General features: G+C 31.7%; 2 protein-coding genes across 9 annotated transcripts in view; one reads left to right on the forward strand and one right to left on the reverse strand.

The window, feature by feature from the left end:
* The window catches only part of LOC118201159 (uncharacterized), a 95,168-nt gene extending 84,199 nt beyond the window's left edge, over positions 1–10,969 (forward strand). For all 8 annotated transcript variants that reach the window (XM_035373203.2, XM_035373194.2, XM_035373222.2 and 5 more), the window contains one exon: positions 1,279–10,969. In XM_035373203.2, coding sequence (XP_035229094.1) covers positions 1,306–2,388 — 1,083 coding nt within the window. In that variant the 5' untranslated portion in view covers positions 1,279–1,305 and the 3' untranslated portion in view covers positions 2,389–10,969. The remainder of the gene's footprint in view (positions 1–1,278) is intronic.
* The window catches only part of LOC118201180 (uncharacterized), a 120,398-nt gene continuing 104,607 nt past the window's right edge, over positions 9,278–25,068 (reverse strand). Inside the window, exons 30-33 of the mRNA XM_035373233.2 lie at positions 21,995–22,091; positions 19,930–20,023; positions 19,685–19,850; positions 9,278–12,379 (exon numbers count right to left, since the gene is read on the reverse strand). Coding sequence (XP_035229124.2) covers positions 12,083–12,379; positions 19,685–19,850; positions 19,930–20,023; positions 21,995–22,091 — 654 coding nt within the window. The 3' untranslated portion in view covers positions 9,278–12,082. The remainder of the gene's footprint in view (positions 12,380–19,684; positions 19,851–19,929; positions 20,024–21,994; positions 22,092–25,068) is intronic.

Consider the following 25,068-nt stretch of genomic DNA (forward strand, 5'->3'; position numbering starts at 1 on the left):
GAAATAAATAGTGAATATTCAAGTAGAAATAAATAAATAAGTAAATAAATAGCCGATAACTCTATATCCACTTTTCAGAAACACTAAGAATAAGTAATATTTTAAAAACATGGATGATCTTATGGAAAGGGCTTTCAGTGCTTGATTGGTAATGCTGTCAAAAACCTGTCGCTTTTTTTAATGTTAAGGTTTTTCTTCTAATTTCTCTTGGAGAGGCTGATGAGATGATGCTTTTAATATTTCTATTTTTAATGCTGGAGTTTTCGTCATGCTCAATATTTTCAGAGGAGCTAGGCTTGAAAATTTCTGCGAATTCTGCGGCCATAATGTTGCTATTTCTTTTTTGGTCTGATAGGTCCTTCTCGTGTGATTAATGGGGCCGATATGATTGGTCCGTTTCTTTCTAAGGGAATTCGCAATCTTCCAAATTGTGTTAAGTTGAATTTCCATATTTCCTAGAAAGTAATCCTATCTTTTGGAGAGATAATTTTGTATTTCGTAGGAAATCTTCCTAATTAAATAATAAACTTTTTTTTTTATAATGGGGGCTTTGGTGTTTTTCCATTTCCCTGAGATAGTTTCTGTCTTTAATTAAATCACGGATGTAGATTCGAAGACTTAATGGTATATAGTCTTCAGATCTACATACCACTTAGACTCTCAGTCTACCAGTTGACTTTCCATGGCTAAAATGTGTAGGAAAATTCGCATACTAGGTGGTACTTCACTTGTACCTCTGTATTACTTCTCATGTATTTAATTGCTGAAGGATGCCTTACTTGCTGAAATGATGTGATAAAAGCAATGACTTAATACTTCCTAAACAAATATTATAGCCTTTTATAAAGCTTATTAAGTAAATCAGCTGTTTTTAGTAATTTATTCTAAGGTTTTGATACTAAATTTGCATTGAAACATTATTCGCTAACAGAATTTTTATTTCGATAAAAGCGACTTAGAAAATAAAATGGAGACTTTTCAGACACACAATAATAACTTCTCCATTGTTCATTTTCCCTTCTATTTTATGAGTTTAGAAATTAAGGCATTTTTAGTTAATTCTTCATTAAAAAAAACGAAGATAATTTTAAGTAAATATCATGTCCACTGGAGATTCATTTTCATAAATTATATGACAGAAACGTTTATTAATTCAATTTAGACGTGCATGATTAGAGAATAATAAAAATGTGTACGATTAAAGAATAATAAAAATATGTATGAAGATAAAGATACTTAAAAATGATATATTAAATATATTTTTTTCTTTGCTTTCAGAAGCATTCTAAATTTGAGTGTACTATCATGGACAAACAAGGAATTAAAACTCCGGATGGACTATTGGCCTATCACGGAAGACCCTCGCTTTTCTACCCAGCGGTTCGAGCCGAAAGTGAAGATGAAGTTGTGTCATACAGTGGCTTTCCAACTCGACTGGCGAGTGGTTTAGGTACAGCTAAGTTCCTATGTGGAGCATGTTTAGCTCTTTTGGGCGGAATGGCAGTCTACGTACAAGCCTGGTCCGCATGGATGTATGGTGGCATCTGGAGTGGACTTTTTGCCATTTTTACTGGTCTCTGTATAATTTTAACTGCTCGAAAGCAGAAGCCACAGAGAAAATCTCTCTTGGTGGCGTTACTTATCCTGTCCGTATTAGGATTCTTCAATACAGGACTTTTAGCAACATTTACAGCCATGGGGCTTGTTGCCGAAGTTTACATGGAAGATGTCGCAGGAGCCTTAGTATGGCGTGGCGTTGAAAATGCATCGCCATTTGTTGTACAGTTAATGCTGTTGGCTACAGCTACTGCAGACAGTCTTTTATCTCTGGCTTGTTGTGTCATCAGCGGTCGCGAAGTCTGCTGCTGTGGGCGCCCAACACCTGCTCTTCTGAACACTCAAAGAAGAGATCGCTTGATTAGTTGGTTGGGTTCTCAACAAGAACCACTGCCTCAACAGAAAGTACTAAACCTTCCTCCTGTAAGGTTAGTACCTTCAGTTCGTCAGCAGCGACACAGTAGACCAAAGACACCATCAACTCTGCGAGTATTTCCAGTTTCTGCTCCAGATACTAATGGATCATTACCATCATCAAGTGGCGGCACATCAACCAAACTTAACATGCCTTTAGTAAAAGCAGATGAATTAGGAAAGCATTCTGCAGCTATGTCTAGAAGACGTGGGGATAGGCTTGATAACAGAGGGCGTCATCGCTCTTACTCAGAACGAGGGCCATCTTCTCACAGAAATCGAAGGATATCGGAACCAAATGACGTAAATGATGCTAGGAAAAATGCATCAACTCTCAATGAAAAATACTTCGCTCTTGACAAAAAGCTTTCAGAAGATTTTATTGACAGGACATGGAATTTTGAAAGAAACTCTTGAATATGCTTATGGAAGTTCTCATCTGCCAGAATTCAAAATGGCATGGCCAAAAGTAACTCACATAAAAATTGCATTGAAAGTTGGCTACCATTTTCTGAACACGAACTTTTTATACATCACTTGGTCATGATAATACAAGTCATATCTCCTTTTTCCTGCTGTTTTTCAGAGAAACATGACATTTCCATGACTTGTTTCGAAAGCAAGAATTTGCTGTTAAAGACATATTTAAGAAATTTCGTAATAAAAAAAAGTCTGTGGTACTTTATTGAGAAAGATAGGCATATCAAGAAATGAAAGATGAAATTTAAGGCATATTTAATAAAACTAATTTTAATAACGTTCGGTATTCTCATTAGCGCTATTAATATCCCTCATAACATTTTCTGCAAAATTTAATCAATCTAAATATTTTTTAAAATCTATATTTCGGAATTATATTTAAAAATTGTTCGTCTGAAAATAGTCTGAAATATTCGTCGAAACTTTTTCTTTTACTGCATTTGTACCAAGTATCATTACAAGAAATTAGAATGCAGAATTTCAAAGTCTGCTATTTTACATTAGGCCGTTAGAGGTGAGAAACGTGTAGCAAAAATTAAAGTATTTTCCTTAAATAAATTTAGATAAATTGTATTTAAAAACTTCTCTTTCAGCATAATTTTAATTCATTTCCCGTTTTTAGAAATGAGTGTTTGCAACAAGCAATTTTTTTAAATAATCAATGTGGCTTACTTACAAATACTTATCACGATAATTTTTCTCTCTGTTATGAACTTTACCATGATATGCCAGAAAAGATATGCTGTCTTACACGAGTTACACACAGGATGTGGCTTTCCCAGCCTAGGAGCCTGCTGAAGTGCCCAGCACCTGAACCTTACAAATAATTTTCATTAAAAACATATTTCTTCTGGAGAATTTTATAGGTACCTATGTAGAGTCATTAGGTTATTTTGAAGCAGGAGACATGAAAAATGACTGGACATCTCGAATACGCGACGAGTGTGCTACCATTACACTACGAAGGCATGCTGAAAGGAGGGAGAAAATATCTTATATTCTCCCCCCTTTTTAAAAGGCGACTGGGGATTAGGGGGCCCTGTCGCCAAATGCTGGCGAATTATTGTCCATCATCTTCCAGTTCGGGCGCCATTGTAGATTTAATAGGTTATTTTGAAACAGGAGACATGAAACATGAGCAGTGCCCTCGCCGCGACTTGAACCTGGACCTCTCGAATACGCGCCGAGTGGGCCGAAGGCATGCAGGAAGGAGGGAGAAAATACCTTATAAATGGGAAATATTTTTAAACAAGAAACATAACGCAAAATTCAATTGCATGTAACAAATTACCACAGGTTACTGATTACAGAAGTAGCTGGATGAACTTTTCTCTTGATCAAAGATAGAATGATTTTAAATCTAATTAAAAAAGAATGTTATTTCCTTTTCTTACACAGAAGAGTAATGAGTTTCCTTTTTAAACTTCTTTCGCTATACACATAAATAAATTAATTACTGAAATTCTACGGCGCAAACAAAGGGGGAGGGGCTCCAAAGGTTTTAGGGAAAATTTTAAAAGGAAGGTCAAGAATACAAAAACAAATCACGTGGGAATATGTAGTTGTAATGGCACCATTATTTTGGGTTTGTTTTTCTTCTTTTTCTAATAGCTTTTGGTTATATATATATTATATACGTAAGTGTAATTCAAAACACCTGGAACAAATTTAAAGGGATGGCAGAGTCCATTACTACTAAATTTGTTTTTATATGAATGTATAGACGCAAGTGACGCGTTGAGGTTCATACACAAGAAATAAGACATGAAACAAATTTTTTAGTTACAGCATCATTGCCACGGGCTTCTTTACAGCAATGTCTACAATAATTCCTCAAAATTGCATCCACTAACAGTAGTAGCACATGGTCGGGAGCGTCGATGGAGTGACTGATTTATACTATTGACCATATTGAAAGTAGTAGGTGCCTCCTTGTCTAGCATAAATACATAGTCTTTAAAACTGTCATTCACCCCAACGACGCTGCTGAGCATGTATTACTGTTGGTATATGTTAATTCTTAGCAATTACTTTTCTTAGGCTAATTTTATATAAACTTCTACATTTTATGTAATTGTTTTAAATTTGTGCTCTTCTAGTAATTTAAATAAATACTATTATTTCTAAATAAATCTTTTAGTTTTTGCGTGCTTCTTTTACAGTTATACACTCATTGCCATAAAAATTTGCACACTAAGAAATAGGTGTCAGACTTAAACGAAACTTTATATATGTGAGCGATACGTTGATATAAATAATTGATTTCAAAATCAAAGCCATATATATATATATATATTAATAGAGAAGTTATCTCTTCGGAAAATGTAGCTCAAAGTTAAAATGTAGAGTTATACTACTATATATGCACGTAATAAAAGCACAAGTTTGGAAGCACTGATGTAAAAACACTGAGATGTAGATGCGCAGAAATACTGATGGCATGGATACTTAATTTTTAGAGGGTCCATCCATTTTGAAGATAAGATAGTCCAGCCTGATTAAATTCCATATTTATTTAAATTCACATATGTGGCCATAATTCACTTGGCACTCCAATCGTGCCTATTTCTAGAACATTTTTTATACTATTTCGATAGAAGCGAACATAGAAGATTGATGCAGCGTCTTAACAGGATGAAAGCGTAAGCGAGAATAAATGATGGCTCTAGTCCCCTGTCGGACGACCTCTAGCGTAAATACACGATAGGACAAGAGCGGCATTGAGGGATACAGATATCGTATGGTATCCTGCGTCATCTCATTCTCCTAGGCTATCCAACTTGTACCAAATGGTCCGACGCATTATCATTATCAGTATAAGGGCACAGTCCGTAATCCAGGCCGTATGAATGGGCCAACACATATTCGATCGGTGAAAAATTAGGGAATGGGAGTCCCGACATTGTATGTCGCAATATATGTTGCGAAGGATATTACGAACGTAACGTTGGGTTCTCACGGTGCCGAGGCCGAGGATCAACATTGAAAGTAACCAGGTGTCATGTGCGATGGCATCAGCTGAGGAAACTAAGTGCCGCTGTAAATTGAAATTAGGATTGATGGGTTCACCACAAGCTCCATACATGTACACGGTTGTCATCCATGTCGAAAGTGAATCCCTGAAGACTGATTCCATTCGGTTGCGGTTCAGTCCCGTCGAGCGCGAGCGACATCACTCCATATGGAAGAGACGGTCAGTTGGTATTATATTATCCGTAGCATCCATAATAAAGGCATGAATCTCAAATGTCCTTCAGCCATGCGTGATGGTATGTATTGAAAGTGCTGCCTGTGCTTGGATGGCGGACACTGAGGTAGTTGGAGCTGTGTGTGCATGTTGGGTGATGTGACCAATATTTCCTTCCCATCTTGAATTCTAACAGCTAATTATGTTGTCTTTGATGGCGGGGAAACGGCATCCCCGGTGAAAAAGCGACTAAGTAAAGACAAAATGCCTTTGCAAATCTTTTCATGCGTTAGGGAGAACGAAGTTATACGCCCTCTGTGGCAGTACGTAGTGCAATATCACATTGTATTTCTAATCATTTGCATATCTGCCTGACCTGTACTTTCATGTTTTGCTAGGATCTGATAACAACTTCTTGGTGCGCAGATTTTTATAACAATGAGTGTATACCACACCAAAGCTTTTGTAAAAATATTTTAACTTTTGGCATATGAAACAGTTTGATTTAAACATCAAAACTGATTTTCAACACACAGTTCACATGCACTAGGAATAATTAAGTCATCTTTCTTTTTCTTTCCAATTATTTGTAGAAGATACTTATTTGATAAAAAAAAATTTGAAAGATTATTTGAAGAATATACTCTTTATACGCAGTTGAATTCCTTAAGAAATACACTTTGTAATTACTATCATCTGTTTATGGTTTAAATAATCTTGAAGTAATATCTTAGCCACAGCTGTGAATAATGGATATTTCACAAATTTAATGTCTTATGCGTTCTCCGATTCCTATGTTAAAATAAATACCTTTGCAAACGATATTTTAACACATTAAAAAAGATATAATACATAATTTCGACGTCTTAACTTCATTAAAATAATCATATCATTATTATGTATGAATAAATACACATGTAAATGTTTCAAAAACAATTCAATTCATATCCAACCTTAGAAACCCACATTCTGAATATGACCTACCTTAAGATATCATTCGTTTAACAAAAATCCATTCAATTTAATAGTAAAATAATAATTGTAACTGTTTCTTATATGAAAGCACATATAACCAAAAAGTAAAGGATTCACACGAACTCAAATAACTTTCCATTGCACCAGTTAATCACATGATTCTGTTTCAGAGTTTGAGCAAATATATTTCTGTTTCAATAGCTATTTTTTTTTTTTTTTCCATCTGAAACTTTAGTTCATGCAAGTTATATCATACTTCGAACATCTTTGTCCATCCCAGCAAAAAATGAGACTATAATTATGCAGTCTGCACAATTTTCTCAAGAACACTGTTTACATTTATAACTTTCCTTTTCTTACATTCAGTTTACAAATATTCACTGCAATATAAAACAGTATGGTCTTATGAACCTTTTATATACCAAAATCGTATAACCAAACTATTACGATTACTTTGTATGAAAAAAAATTGAGTATTTCTAGGTATTTTTAGTCCAAAGGGGCAATTTTCCCAGAAGGACTATTAATTTCGTTTTGGCATTTTGCGACGATTCACGATAAATGTTGTTTCACTTTTCAAACTATTGCCACCAAATATTATCGCTCAGTATTATATTTAATGAAATTAAATAATGAAGAATCTTGCTGAATGTATGTATGTTTCTCGCATTGTGATAAAACAATGGTACCTAGAGCCATCAAAATTTGAATAATGTAATCTTTAACAGAATATGGGCATGTGGAAGCCCTAATTTGAATTTGAAATTTGTTTTATTATCGACTTCATATTTTGTAATACTTCAATGAATTTTCGATTAAAAAACCAAAAGATTTAAAGGCGTACAATGGCAACACTGTACAGGGCAGGGATTTATCTCCAATGCAGGAGACTCTGTATCAAAAATTCTAAAGATATGCTCATTTTAAAATTGAAAAACATATTTAATAAATAAAGGTAACACACAAAACGTTAAAAAAACGCCACTGCGGACATAATTTAAAATCTGACACTTTTCAGATTTAAAAACTTTTTTATTATAACAACTCTTAAAGCCTAAGAATAATATGATAAATACAAAATCCACATAAACATAAATAATGTAATATAGTTTTACTTTCCAGAATTAAGAGGATAATAAGCACAATGGAAGATCTAAAGTGGTGGTAGGGACAACAGTAGGCTGAGTATTCAAAGATTTGCTCATAAAGAATATTAAAAAGAAATCTTTTTTTTTTTTTTTTTTTTTTTTTTTTTTTTAATTTCTAACGGCAGATTACAAAAACAACTGTAGACAGAACAAGCAAAGATGAAAGAGAACAACAAAACTAGGAGGTTCACAGTATAATCTACAAATCTTATTTTGCGTCTCAATTTCCAACAACTTTCCCAGAGCAATCCAACATTAAGTGCAGAGCAACAACTCGGATATAAGGCATCCATTTCCTCATGAAGGTTGCATAATTTACTAACTGGAGTTGAGAAAAATGTTCACTCAATGCAGACGGTTTAAAAGGCAATCATGGTCAGTAACAAGACCAAAATACAACAGATTTCTTTCTCGGCCATAAAGGAGTGCCAAAAATTCTGTTACTCCATACTTTATGATTGTTCCTTTCATTAATGGCTTTTGAGGAATATAGGGCTGATATAAGATATTATGATATAAGAGACTGAAGACAAAGATCGTCACCTTTTAAGATTTTTCATGCATTTCAACCATCAGATCACAATGTTTACAATCTCTATGCCTGTCTATCCTAATGTCAAAAATTCAGATTTGTTGGTTAAGGAGAGAATAAGAGTGAACATTAGTTTTGGTTTCTGAAAACTAACATAAAAGTTTTGTCCCAACAGAGGACTTTATCATTTGTTTTCGTTTAATGTTTTGTTTGTTTCCTTTCGTTTCGTTTCGTTTCCAGACATGTTCACTTATACTGAATTTTAAAATTCTGTAAGTCTCTCCTATATACATAGCACCACATTCACAAAAATGTTTATAAAAATATCAAGAACAACGGTCTAGCAGTATGGCTTTTAACACTGAGAACTCGATTTTAATACCAAGTTTAAAGCAAACCATATTGTTTGAAGCATTTAAAAATGAGATATTCGAGTTTAGGGACACAGAGGGAAAGACTGAGAGAACTGAAGTGTTTTCACTTTGATGGCTTAAAGCTGAAGAGGATGAGGGAATGTTTCTACATGTGATATTTCCTGTGAGGTTGTTAGAAGAATGAAAAAATTCTGTTTCAAGCTCCATCTCTCTTCTTTCAACCCAGCATTCCAGCCTCAACTGCATTCACCATCACAGCGTTACTTTGTTAAAATTAGACTGAATTCCAATGAAATTACAGTCAGCAATGATTTCTTGCTTATTTTTGTAAGTTTTTATATTGAAGGTTTTGTTTTCTTTATTATTAAACTGCACAAAGTTATTTTTCTCTAATATTTTACCTGCCAGAATTTCTAGTTCTAATAACTTAGTATCAGGGGAAAAAATATATAAAAATAAAATAAATAAATAAATAAATAAAATTACAGCAGTATGATTCAAGTAAAATTTTAAGAGAGGATTATACTTTAGTTTCAATTATTTTTACTAAAAATAGATTACATATAAAGAAAAGATAATTAATTTATGATCAATACAAATATCAACAGCATTTTCAGCAATATACATTTTATTGAGGCAATTTGTACAACTAGCATGTATCAGGACAGGTTAGTCAATACGATATTTCACAAGGAGTTTGAACATATAAATTAATTTTTACATAAGCATTATGCATGTTTAATCTATAAATCATTTGATAAGAGAAAACAGATGACTAACTCAAACAGCAAGGATGCAATTTCAATGAAAATATATATGTTTTTCGCCAATAGCTAGTTTTCATTGATTTTAATTACACTAATTAATATAACGAAATCCTAACATCCAAAAAATGTTATACATATTACTAAAAGTTTAAAAAAATTACAAGTATGCCTTTAGCAGTTGATCGTCTTTTATCAATATATGCATCTTTTTTTATTGGCAGCATTTGTATAGAATACACATGCATATACCAAGTACTTAAATTTTCAGTTTTGAGAACATGATATATGAATTACATAAATCTAAATATCTGAAATTCATAACATAATATTATTTTTGACTTAATATTTTTAATTAAACAAATGCTCAATAAACAAAATAAGTTACTATAAAAGTTTGGCAGAATGTTGAAAACTAATAAAATCTATTCACATACTTTGAAAAAGCTGCATTTTCTTTATAGGGGATGCATATGCACACTCACATATGCATAACATGTGTGTGCATATAAGCAGAGAGAGAGACACGAGTAAAATAGCAGACATAAACACCACTTACTATTATAAATTGTGAAGGAATAAAAGTTTGTTCCTCAAGCAAAAATAAAATTTATATAACAAAAGCTTATAATTAACATAAAATATAAAACATAAATCTTGAATAAAAAATAATAAAAATATGAAATGTGTAAACAAAATGCTCTTATAAATAAAATCGTAAAAACTTGTCAATGAAAGTTGAAAATAAAATCATTACTCAGCCACTTTCAAAATAGATACGAACAAGCACGCTACATGCAGTTTATAACACCACATCTAAAGGTAATAAAAATTTCAGTCTTATTACTTATAAAATTAAAAATAAAAGCATTCACTCTATTTTCAACTTTCAGAATATGAAGATTATGAAAATTAAATAAATATTACTCAACAAATATATCATTAATATTATCAGGATAAAAGCTATACACATTTTTCCCAACACAGAATAAGGTTATACAAGTATCTTCTCAGCCTTATGATTAATATTTAAAATAATTATTATTAAACATTAAGTAGGCATCTATATACACACTTTCATCCCAGTTACACAAAATTTGTTACCTTATTTCAAGGCAGAACAAAGCAGTATGTAGAACTATTCTGAGAAGCTCTTTCAAGTTTCAAAGGCTGATGTGTCATTCAAATCATGTAATTAAACACTCCAATAAAACAAATACAATAAAACTGTTAGTTCAACTACAGTTAAATTAAAAACAGATCCTATCTGAAGACCAGCTTCTACAATGTTTCCAGCAGTTCCACTCACTCACTATTTACATAAAAATAAGATAAAATAAATCACTGCTTTTCATGACTTAGCACAGATAAGTTATTTAACACAACATATAGTGATATCTGTATTTCCTACATTGCAAGATACATTTTACTTTCATCTCAAATGTATTTAAAATGTGCATTTTGTATGAATGTCATTTTTAAAATATTTTTTGAGTTAAATTCTGAAAAAAAAAAAAAAAAAAAAAAAAAAAAACAAATGCTATTAATTTATACTCTATACAAGACACTATTTTCCACTATGCTGTTTAGTTCAACACAACTAAAACTAAAACTTAACACTATAGTCTATGATGATTGAATATACTGCTAAAAATGAAATGAAATGATAAAAAGCTCAATATGAGTTTCCATTTGTGTGCTAAAAAACGTTTTTTGCACTGACTTTTATATGGGAAAAAAAATATGAAAGAACTATGGATAAATTAAATTCTGCTGCTAAAAGCTTTACGTATAATAATAATGACAACAATAATAACAAAAACTCATTTTACAAAGAGATTTACCATATATTGTAACTGAAGGAAATACAGTAATATCACTAATCATCATACTTTCTCTAAATGCATAAAACAATTCTATTTAATTTTATAATTTAAATGCATTTTTTAAAATTTACCAAAAGTAAATATATTCTCTACAAATAAACTATAAAAAAAAGTAAACTACTTTCTAAAAGGCAAATATATATATATATAAATGTACAAAAATTGTTTATATTTTACAAAATATGATTAATATTACATGCAAAATGTACTTATTTCAGAAATATAGTAAACATAAAATATTGAATAACTAATCACAGACAAAAAATAATTCAGTCATTTAAAGTTGATTTTTAATTTCAAAGTTTGTTTAAATACTATTTGTTTTGAATAATAATGATAAAAAATGATTAAATAATATAAATATTTAAAAAATGAAATGCTTATTGAAAATACAGAAAACAATTATCTTGAATTTAAATGATGCAAAAATTTAGAATGACAATACTCTTTTATATCACATCTTCTAAGCTTACTTTTTTAAATAATTTTTATATAAAAATTAGGTCAATCTGACAAAATACATTTAGTAAAATAAAAGTACTAGAACACAGTTACATAATTAATAGTACCAGAAGCAGAAGTTATGTATATTATTTGGCAGTAGTATTACAGGCATATTTTGTGCCTTTGGAAATTTCTGGGTTAATAACCATTTCCACAGCATAGCAAACAATAATGAATTCCTACTTAGGAAACATGGGCTTTCTCTCAGAGTAATATCTGTATACTTAAAAGCTTCATAAAATCATGCAAATATAATTAAATCTAAACTGTGGTGCTATATGAACTGTGACTGTATGTAACTTTTTGATCATCTGGCTCCAGAGTTACATCTTCTGTAGATGCCAAGTTCACAGCAATGCTGTCCCCTGCACTTAACTGTTGGCTGTGACTTCGACTCAAACTCGACCTGCTAAATCGATCATCAGAAGCCATTGTTTCCAGATCAGATGTAACTGCTCTGTACTCATCAGCTGTGGTTGCAACACTTTGTGCATCTATTGGACTATCTTCATATTCATACATTAAAATAGCAGAGCTTTTGGCCCCATCAGCTGTAGCCTGGAAAATGAAATTTCTAATTTTACATTTTAATTTTCTAATTTTAGAAGTGTTTGTTGGAGTTAATGTTACTTTCATTTAAACAGTCTCCAAATTATTAGATATAAGACCTCTGATAATAAATGGTGGGGCTTCTTGAGGTCTCTGTGAAGTAAGTATTAAATTATAGGAACTGAAATTGCTTTTATTTATTACACTTGCTCAGATAAGGTACATGTATTTGTCATGCACATGAGAGGCCAATGGAGGATAAACATGTGCTGTTTTGAATTGCTCAATAGATTTCAGAAGTCCATTTTACACAATCAAATATTTTCTTTCTAAATCACCTGCATATTAAACTATCCATAAGAGACTATGTTACATCTGTATAAAATTCAACTACTGTACTACTCACCTGAACTGCAGCATATAGAGTGTAGAATTATTTGCACTGTTAGCATGCTACAAAGACTTCACAATGAGTTTGAATTTCTTAAAAACATGTGTCTCTAATTAATCTAAGAGGTCATGTTCCACGTAAATCGTTGTGTAAATTGCCACACAAATGTTGAATTTGTAACTCTGAAAACTTGTGTGTAACATATAAATACATTCAAAATTATTTAAAGTCTAGTATGATGTAATGACTAAGAAGTCTTTTAGCCTCTTTTTCTTTGTTGAAATTAATATCAACTTCAGTGTGAATTTGAAGATGCTACAGATCTTTTTGTTTCCTGAGATTCAGCAAATGGAAGAAATAATTACAAATCTGTCAAGATGAAACATTACTCCACTTTACAAATCTTATGAGAGAAAAATTGAATCGGAGAAGTCAAACAACAAGAATCAGTGCAATATCTGTAAATTTTGCAGGACTAGTTTCGATGGTTTCTATACAGAGCTACCTTCCTCAGCTGCCTAAGTGCAAATGAACGAGAATTCATCAAAATAGATTCATGGAAAACTGGAAATTTATAAATATTAGGCTGATTCTTGCTGTTTGACTTCTTCAATAATCATTATTTGGCATGTTATTTTAACCTAAATTACAAGTTGAATTGCTGATTTTGAGAATGACTGATAGGCAAAACGATTCCATGGCCAATCAGTCATTCTCAAAGGATATTTACAATAAAAGAACTGATAATCTTGACCACCATTTGTGTTGTTAAAGATGTGCATACTTATTAATTTTGTTCATAATCATTTAAGTGTCTGAATTAAATAAAAGTACTTTCATTCCCAGGGCCGATCCTAGCAGGGGGCAAGATGGTGCACAGCCCATGAGAGGCCAAACTTATGTGTGGCAAAATGATTATCAAACATTATGCAGTCAAAAGTCATTAATCCGGACTTGTCGGGACTTCGGCGATTCCAGATTATAGATCATCAGTTTAAATCTCGTAAAATGGCATGCAGAAATTCTAAAATTAAAAATATGAAACAGTAATTTATGAAATAAAGAACAATTAAGGTATGAAAATTTACAAAAAAAGCTTAATATTTATTTGTTTACTTTATTAAACATTTCTTTCAATGTAAGTTGTTTAAGTTGCTTCGTTTTATGTGATAATAATTTCTCTTTAATTCTATAAACAGACATAATTTCTTGTTCAGTTACAAAGTTCCACTGTTCAAGTCCCGTAATTGCTGTGCCGAGAATGCAGACTAACTTGTTAATCGAAATTTTTTCGTTTTCACTAACCTCTCTGTCACCTTCTTCATGTCTTTATCCATTTTTTGCAGCAATTCCACTTTTTGTTTGATGGACATCGAAACATACTTTCGTTTTGTAGATCCTCCAGCATCGGAAAGCTCCAGGATCGGAAATTCTATTTGACATAATCGAAAGTTCAAGTTTACTTTTATAAAATTGCTCTTACAGTTTGAAAAAAGCAATAAGCCGGATCCAGTTCGAAGATTAAGGAACAACGCAATCATCAACATTAACTGAAATAGATAATTAGATAATTTTAGCTTATACCGTTCGTTATACGTTAAACGCGCACACAAAAACATATTCTGCACTTGCGCACATGCATATGCGCAGTTGTAAGGGTCTTACGTGCATGCGTAAACGTCTATGCGCGGCGCATGAGCAGAAAGTTTTTATCTTTGAGGTCCGGATTATAGATCATTCCGGATTATGGGTGTCCGAATTAACGACTTTTGACTGTATTTCTGTAGAAAAGAGCAGTCAATTTTAATTTCCCATGTGGACGGCTGACAGTCTAGGACTGGCACTGTTCATTCTATTTCATATATTCTACTTCACAGAGATGTCATAAAATCTCAGCATTCCTTATCAGAGAACCCTGTATAGATAGTATTAAAAATTCACATGAAAAGCTTTGGCAGATCATCAGAAATTTCAAATATTTTTAATTGAAAATTGAATTAAAATAATTTATAGGCTTGAACATAAAATTATTGGGAATTTCTATATTAGAACTTAATTATTTTTTAATATTACCTATTCAATGGATCAATCAAGATTAAAATCTTTGATATGTTGGTTTACTTTTAAAGGGACAAATATACATTTTTTTTACATTTTTCTTTTAATTTAGTTAGATAATACAGCATATGAAAAACATGCTTTCCCACACAATTTTTTAAAGTTAAAACACCAATACATGTCTCTAAAGGTATATGAAACTTTAAGCAAATATATATATATATATAAACGTAAAAGAAAAGAAAATAAATGTGCACCAAAAAATATGTTAACTAAAATAAAAGTTACAGTTTCCCATCTGTTTTATAAGTAATAAAAACAATAAATAAATTTTAGAATTAAAAATTTAAAAAACTTAGTCCAAAGGGGCTTTGTCCCTGAAGGACTATTGTTTTCGTTTTGTGATTTTACGTTGGTGCACTATAAATGCTCGTTTCACTTTTCAAACTGTTGCCACCAAATGTTAAGAGTCCTGTTTTATACGAGGGCCATCCAGGAAGTAGATTACGTTTCCGTCTGTGTCCGCTTAGGGGCGGGGCTAGCGCGGCCATCTTGGGGTCAGAGCGTTGCGCAGCTCAGTCTGCATCTAGCCGTGCTAGTGAGAGGTTCGTGCTGTGCTCCGTTCAGATACTGTGACGGTTTGAAATGTCTGCGTTAATTGAAAATCCCGCGAGGTGCGCTCAGTAATAAGGTTTCTGACTGCAAAAAACTGTAAACCGATAGAAATCTATCGGCAGCTTCGTGAAGTGTATGGGGACAACATTATCACTGAAGGTGGAGTGCGTCAGTGGGTCATAAGATTTCAAAATGGCCGAACCAATGTTCACGACGAAGATCGAAGTGGGAGACCCAGCATAGTGACCGCCGAACTTCTCGAAAAAGTCGATGCTAAAGTCCGTGAAAATCGAAATTTCACAATAACGGAACTTTCTTTGAGTTTTCCACAAATTTCGCGAAGTTTGTTGCACGAAATCATCAGCGAAAAGCTTGGTTACCACAAGTTTTGTGCAAGATGGATTCCAAAAATCTTGACAGAGGACCACAAAAATCAGCGAATGGCTGCAGCGTTGAACTTTTTGGACGCTTACCATAAGGATGGTGACTCTTTACTCGATCGCATCGTTACTGGTGACGAAACATGGGTGAAACATGTGAACTGTGAAACGAAATTGCAATCAATGCAGTGGGGGCACACAAGTTCTCCCCAAAAACCCAAGAAATGCATGCAAACAATGTCGGCAAGGAAGATGATGGCGACTGTTTTTTGGGACAGAAAAGGTGTAATTTTGGTGGACTTCCTGGAAAGAGGCACTACAATAAACTCTCAAAGGTATTGCCAAACTCTCCAAAAACTCAGAAGAGCAATTCAAAACAAGCGCAGAGGAATGTTGAGCTCTAAGATCTTGTTGATTCACGACAACGCCCGGCCCCACACGGCAAATGTCACTCGTAAAGTTCTTGAATAAGTGGGAGTTGTTTCCTCATCCGCCGTACAGTCCCGACCTGGCACCGAGCGACTTCCACCTATTCCCAGCAATGAAGAAGTGGCTGGCTATGCAGCGTTTTGATGACGACGCACAGCTGCAAGAAGAGGTAACGAAGTGGTTGAAGGCGCAGGCGGCCGAATTTTTCGATGAAGGAATTTCCAAGCTCGTACATCGCTACGATAAATGCCTTAATTTGTATGGTGACTATGTAGAAAAGTAGTATTTGAGTGTGGCTTTCATCTGTATATAATAAAATTTGTTTCCTATACTTTATTTATTTTTTTATTCCAAAACGTAATCTACTTTCTGGATAGCCCTCGTATTTGAAGAAATTAAATAATGAAAAATCTGCATAAATGTATGTATATTCTTGCATTGTGATAAAACAACGGTACACAGAAGCATCAAATTTTGAATGAGGTAATCCTACTGCGAATATGGGCCCAAATTTGAAATTTGTTTTATTATCGATTTCATATTTTGTAAAACTTTAACGAATTTTTGATTAACAAACTCAAGGATTTTAAAGCGAGCAATAGCAACGTAGTACAGAAAAAACATTTTTATCTCCAGTACATGAGACTGCGTATCGGAAATTCTGAAGATATGCTCAATTTAAAACTATTTTGCGATATTGCTCTTGAACTGAATTTTTTAGTTTAAGTACGAAGAATGTGATACTTAATAAATAAAGGTAACAGACAAAATGTTAAAAAAATGCCTTTTGGACATAATTTAAAATCCTTTTTTTTTTTTTACACAGACAAATTTTTGAGTTCTTTTTCATATTTGATGTTACAACAGAGAAAGAAAGTTTTATGTTATTTCTAGCTCCTTTTGTACATGGCTAAAACATACTTGGATACAAAATTGTGGTTAAGACAATTTAACATTATTTGTAATATATGGAAAGGGAAACTTTGTTTTTTCATTATTTTAATACAGTTATAACTGAACATTCACATGCTACAGGGTTGCTCTATGAAAATAAATTTTTATAGGAAATATAGGGTGTTTGGGAGCCAAGCTGCCAAACTTCAAATATTATATTCATATATAAGACATTATACGGGATAAGGCAAGCCAAACCAATCAGTGAACATCTTATTTAATGGAAAATAAATTATGATGCCTTGAATATCAGCTATAGTATGATATGGGAGCTAGCTATTTTGGTCATACAGAAAATGCACAATAAGCAATGCTTTGAGTTCCAGCAACAGACAAGATATAAGGGTATCACAGGCAATATAGCAACTGACAAAAGTGCTCCGTAGAATAGCTCTTGTAGGATATTCTACTGAGTAGTAGGAAGCAGTCATTCAAGACCATAATGCAAGTGTCAACTGACGGATGGATTATGCCTTATTTTTCAAATGTGGAACAAGCTGATAATGTCTTCATTTACATATGAGTGAAAAACAATTTGAAGAAAAAGCAACAGAAAACATATTTTTATAAAGATGACCCAACAAAAATATACTCCGCTCAAAAACAAAGATTATATTCACCAAGTTGCTACATCAAATTAATTACAATAGCTACCAATGACAAGTTGTCTCCTATCAACCACCTACTGCTGCTGACATACATCTAAATCATCTCCCTGAGACATATCTAACAATATCCAAATGCTTACTAACTCACAAACTGGTTTAGAGCTAAATTAAAGTTAGAATGTATAAGCAAATGCTATTAGGCATGTGCAATACCATGTGTATTAATTGCAGACTTGTATTAACTGAATTAGATTCAAATTAGCATACATATTTACATTCACAAAGTATTTAACCTTTTAACTGTCATGCCCGAAATAATCTCGGGCACAGCACTGGTATTCCAAAATGTCACGCCCGAATATTACTCGGACTAATTTTTTTTTTGAGTGCATCGTATTGTTATACCCAAATACATATCGTGAGAAGTTTATTTCCACTTTAGTTCAACAGATGGCAGCATTTGAATGAAGGTTTCAAAGGATAGAGGTTCAAGTTCAAAGTGCTCAGCAATTTTTTTTTAATTTTTTTTTTTATTTTTTGACTTTGAGGCAAACATTTCATTTTTAGAATAAAGAAAAAAATTGACAATTTATGCACCCAAATCATCAAACTAACTTGACAGTTAAAAAGTTAATTGATGATAGTGCATTAAAAACTATTTCCCAAGTTATGCTTCAATTTTGCACACCGATATACGAGGGCTATCCAGAAAGTAGATTACGTTTTGGAATAAAAAAATAAACAAAGTATAGGAAACAAATTTTATTATATACAGATGAAAGCCACACTCAAATACTACTTTTCTACATAGTCACCATACAAATTAAGGCATTTATCGGAGCGATGTACGAGCTTGGAAATTCCTTCGTCGAAAAATTCGGCCGCCTGCGCCTTCAACCACTTCGTTACCTCTTCTTGCCTTCCATCTTGCACAAAACTTGTGGTAACCAAGCTTTTCGCTGATGATTTCGTGCAACAAACTTCGCGAAATTTGTGGAAAACTCAAAGAAAGTTCCGTTATTGTGAAATTTCGATTTTCACGGACTTTAGCATCGACTTTTTCGAGAAGTTCGGCAGTCACTATGCTGGGTCTCCCACTTCGATCTTCGTCGTGAACATTGGTTCGGCCATTTTGAAATCTTATGACCCACTGACGCACTCCACCTTCAGTGATAATGTTGTCCCCATACACTTCACGAAGCTGCCGATAGATTTCTATCGGTTTACAGTTTTTTGCAGTCAGAAACCTTATTACTGAGCGCACCTCGCGGGATTTTCAATTAACGCAGACATTTCAAACCGTCACAGTATCTGAACGGAGCACAGCACGAACCTCTCACTAGCACGGCTAGATGCAGACTGAGCTGCGCAACGCTCTGACCCCAAGATGGCCGCGCTAGCCCCGCCCCTAAGCGGACACAGACGGAAACGTAATCTACTTCCTGGATGGCCCTCGTATTATCTTGCATAGATATTTAATAACAGATATATATCTTGGTGATAACAGATAAATAGATATTTAATAAATTGGTGAAAATCTATAATAGCTTTTACAAAGTTATATCACCAAAGTATATAAAAGGAAAAGCTCTAAAGATGACATAGAAACTTTTAATCAACAAATGATGTGGCAGAAACAGGAAGAGTTAAAACCATGAGCTTTTAAAATGGGGGAAAAATTTAAATGAATAACTTCTTTTTATACTGTACATATACATATAAGTAATGTAATAAATACTGACGTATACAAATAAAAAATAAAAATAAAATTTTATAAGAAAATTTTCAAACAATAATTTATAACTTTATGCAAAGAATAAAACAATGATTAGCAATTTTAGTTAACACTCACGAAGCTTTTTAAATAGCATTTTATTACCTTAAGAATCTCAAGACAAAGATCTGTCTCTATAGGTATAGGATCTTCATTCTCCCTATTGAAGATAATGACAGAAATCTGAACTGGATGAGGAAGAGGCAAAGGAATGAAAAGTTTTTCGGGATGACTAATCTTTGACTTCCTTCTCCAATGATATAACTGTCGCCTAGTAAAAACAATGCAAGATGAATTAAGCAATAGAAAACTCAATTGGAAATATACTAAAGGGTAGAGAATTATCTTACTTTTTCTTTTCCTTTTTGTGCACAGTATTGGCGATATTGTTTACAGGATTAAATGTGTTCAAATCCAAGTATGGTGAATGAACATGAATTTTACCTAAATTACCAAAATAATATAGAATTTCTCATACAGTGATTTACAGCAGTTACAATAATTAACATAAACTGAAATTTACACATATAGCCAGTCCTGCTGTCTAAATATGGAATAACAGTCTTACAAATAATTACATATTGTGGCTTAGTCTTAGATTTACTGCAACAGAAGATGCCTGAAAAGCACAGAAAACACGATCACATGATAAGTAAGATATAAGCTCAAGATAAATTGTTCAGCATGAAAGGGGGTTGCAAGATTAAGCAATTCTTTCTTTTTAGATATACACGATGTCAGTCATAAATTTGTAATGCAAGCTGTATTTGTTTGCCCCGACTGTGGCATGTAAATGGAATGCAAGTTAAGGTTACCACAATTTAAATGAAGAATGAAACAGCAACATTTAAAACTACACAGAAAGTTAGTAAGACTGTATCAGTAATGTGGAAAAATGCTGCATAATTCAAGTGAATAAACACTGCAGAAACTTTTGTGGTTTTTTATGCATAACATAAACAGAAGACAGTTTCTCAGAATATATAACATGAAAACATTTCCTTCCAATAATCTTACAAGTTATGAGAAATATGATGCAACATGGTTGCATATCCTGATAATCCACATACCACGAGTTGCATGGATTTTACATTAAATTTGGATTGTTTGCACATAAACAACTTACTGAAACATATTCATACCTTAAGAATTATTGAATTAAGATTTATTGAATACAAAACTGTTATATTTAAAAAAAAATCATATATCCCATTAAAAAATAATTATGTCAGAACAGTGGGAAACAATTAGTGGAGAGGAAAATTGATAAATGACAGGGAAATTATTTAAGGAATTGAAGACTTATTTTTCAAAAATGCATAAATGGAATTCATGTAGAAAAATTGTATATCCACCACTGAAATTACTTTCAAAGCAATTTTTAGCAGGATATAGAATAAAAAATAGGGAATAATAATAAAAAAAGAAAAATATACAGATATTCTAATAAAATTGACAGTACTGACTTTGTCCTAAAAATGTTAAATATCTTTCAAAATAATATAAACTCACTTCTCCAACCAAAATATTTAACTATAGCAAATGTTTGTTAAACATTTATTTACATATACGGAGGGGAAAAAATCCATTAAATTTGTTGTATTATATTTTCTGAAAATTGGATTTTTTTTAATATTAAAAAATGAGCACAGATTACTCGTTTTTAATATGAGATTATCCTATTTTAATATTTTACTGCTATTAAATTGCAATTATCATCATTTCATTGTTATTAATATTATCTAGTGTTCTGCTTTACTTTCGAAAATCCCATGAAAATTCATTAATAAGATATGAATTCTAATTTCTAGTCAAGTTTTCCTGATTCAAACTGATATTGTTAATTTAGCCTATAAATTCTCAGTCACTTCCAAATGTTATGCCCTTTCCACCTGGTGGCATTACCTTACCTAGTAACAACAATTCATTGAAGAAAGTCATTTGGTGAGAAATTTCATTGCATTTCCAGTCTTGGAAGACATGTAGAATGGTTTGAAGTTCAAAATTTGTTCAAAGTTCGCCAACAGCAGAAATAATGTAGCAGTTTTCAGATTAACTATAACCAAGCCAAACTGGCTTTCTTTATTTGTGATTATATTCTTATAACTATTTTCAAACACATTAATATATTATTAAAGAAGAAGCCTGCTCTAAAACTGCATTTTTTACAGCTTTGTTCTGCCATATGATAAGGTACTGCTTACTTTTATATTAATATTAAAATATATATAAGCGTAATCTGTCCTTTCAGCAATAAAATGAATAAAATTTCATTTTCACCTCAGTGAATTTTATGAAAAAATGACATATATAAAACACATTTAACTTTGGAAATATACCAAAATGAGTATCAATTTTACATAAGACATCTGACATTATAATAAGGCTACTTTTACAACCACATATTTCATTTACCTTTTGGTATATGTATAACATGACTAAAATCTACATTAGGTTGTTGTGCAACAGACTGAAGCATTTCTGTGTACCTTGACAAATTTACTCCATGAGCCTGTAAGAAGTAATATTTTAATTAAACATAGTTCCAATTATAGTTAAAATTATTATTTATCTATATATTTATTATAATATTTTTAATGTTTGTAATTACAATTTCATTACTTGATAAGTAATATGCACATAAATAATGCAATAAAGAAGGACACTAATTTCTTTAAAAACAGCATAAATAGTATCGCAGAGTTTCAAGCTGGGAGAAAGAATTAGCTGAGAGGCACTAACTAACGTAGAGGCGTTTCGTACAGGAAAACAATCTATTTTCTAAATTATAGCATATCATAATGTACTTGTGTTCCAGCTCTAAATTTATAGATCTTGGAAAATCCAATGTTTATACATGAAGTTTTGTCATTACATTTTGCTTTTATTTTGGTAAATAGCTGCAATTACTTATGACAATATATAATGTTTCTGTAAGGCAATTCATGCTTCAAGTAGTTTATTAAAAAAATTAAAAATGGACACCAGAGCTCTTAAATGAGTACTGGACTGGCGCTCCTATTACTGCCTTAACAAAATTATCTTGATCAAAGCTTTAAAATTATAATTATTGATGTGTCATGCTTCCATCTCAACTTTATGGGAAAAATATAATAGCTTTATTAAGATAAATACAGGCTACACATTTTTAAAATTGCCCAAGATTTCTCACACAAAGATGATATAATAAATGTGAGCCTCAGCTACATTATAGTCCAGGTAAGTTTTCCATGACTTAAAAAAAAAATTTTTTTTTAATCATATAGCTAAAAAGGAATTTAATAAACATTTTTCTCAAACTAAAATGATGGATGTAAAATCTTTAGAAGCTGTTTTGGGAAGATATGCAAAGAATGGATACAAATATTTAATAGATGACAACAATAACAGGACAATATTATTTCATTCCAAGAAACATCACAGTAATGCAAACACTTTAAATTAAACATGAATATTTTTTTTAGTCTCCCCATGCCAAATTTTATTGAATAACCATTAGAGTATTTACTCTAAGGATTAACAAAGTGCACAATGAAAGACCAGGGAGAGATTTATACAGTTAATCAAAAATAGGCAACATAATTAGTTTAATATTGCTACAGATTTTTCAGCACATTATAGATTTTACAAACATGCATGAATATAATATTTTTTAAATTATATAAAAGTAAAGAGTTTTACTTATTCAAGAAAATGATACTTGATTACATACTTCAAGTAACTATTTGAATATATTAGCTAGTGATTTTATATATAGAATAAATCTTCAAGGGAAATTATATGAAATTATGCTTTAAAGTGAAAGTATATTACTTCATAAATAACATGCAGGATAAGTAAAAACATGTGAATCTGATATTTGATGATGAAATTAAAATTCACATCTGGAACTTAATAATAAATAATAAGTAGCATTTTTTAGACACACACATAAACAAAATAAGTAAACAAAAATATTAATATCAAATAAATAAATAATTTTTGTGTTAATTATAAGCATGCTAATCTTTGAACCTCAATGATTATTTAAGTTTGAATTTTGGTTAATTTAAAGTTGAGTTAAGAGTTTGTGCTGCACAAGGATAAAATAATGAAATGACACCTTTTAAGTGATAATTATTATCTAGCCCCCTCAAAAAAAAAAAAAAAGTTTGATAACTTTTAATTTTTCAGCCAAACAAGCTAAAAATATTTCTTGACACCCTAAAGTCATTATTTCGAATGGTAATACCTACAAATACCTTGAAACATGTTCCATTAAGAGAGAAAAGGAATTGAGTAATAGTTCCATTAAGAAAGAAAAGGAATCTAGTAATATCCAGAGTAATAAAGTATCATGGTCATTATATGGAATTATAATCAAAAACATGCCTCATTCTTATAGGCTTAAGGATTTGAACCCTTGGCCATCTAGAACATGCATGTAGCCAAACAGGATACCCTGAGTGCCCAGGCAACCCCTCACATTACCAAGTTAAACCAACAACAACAACAACAACAAACAAACAAACAAAACAAAAAAAAAAAAAAAAAAAAAAAAGAAAACTTTTAATGAATACAAAATTTTAAAATATTTTTAAATTTTGATATATTTATTTTGTATTTGATATAAATTCAATTGTTTAGCAAGGATCTAACATAAATCTCAATGGCTATCACCTTAGAGATTAAAAGGCAAATGTAAAAAATTAGAAGTATGAGAAATAGAAAAAGGTCACCCGATTTTGAGTCAGAAAAGCTACTGTCATTTTTATAGTGCTTAGGAGATCCCAGCACCTGCTACTTGTATTGTTCTGCCACCTTTAAAAGACTATTTAGCATATGGAAATTTAAGTTGTGACTTTCAGCCAGTAATCCCAAAAATAATTCCACAGTGAAAGAGTTGTACTTTGATCATTTTCAGGCAATTATTTTTTTATTTCAATATCAAATGTATCAGATCAGTAAATAAAGAAAAACATAAAATTTTTTTTTGTTTAATTCTTTTATTTTAACAATGCAATATATTATATTTTATCTATGTCTTTTTAAATATTTAAAATTAGTCATATTTCTGTTAAGTGCAATTTCTTTAAAATTCAGAAACTCATTCAATTATATTTTTTGATATTATAGATTTTAAAAATATCTGTTAACTTGTGGGCTTTCATTGCTTATATTTTTAAACAACTACTGGAGTTAAGCATTATAATATAACAACCACTTCATACAGGTCCATCTAAAATTATTTTCAATATTTTTACTGAGCATACTCTTGCATTAAATGTGAATGTTAATTTCTGAGGTAGTTAAAATCTTTGAAAGGATTCTGATGCATAATAAAATCTAATTAAATCGTGAATAACTTTTGCTCAAGGGCTGGATTAACTATTAAGGTTAGGAATCAAGGCAAGAGGTCCACAAAAAATTCCTTATATATTCAGGGAAGGAAGGAGCAAAAAGTTTTCCACTGTCAGTTTTACCATGGAATGCATGGTACAGCTAAACCA

The sequence above is a fragment of the Stegodyphus dumicola genome, chromosome 3, assembly GCF_044657685.1.
Source record: "Stegodyphus dumicola isolate Sdum_Otavi_A_Nest chromosome 3, ASM4465768v1".
NCBI lineage: Eukaryota > Metazoa > Arthropoda > Arachnida > Araneae > Eresidae > Stegodyphus > Stegodyphus dumicola.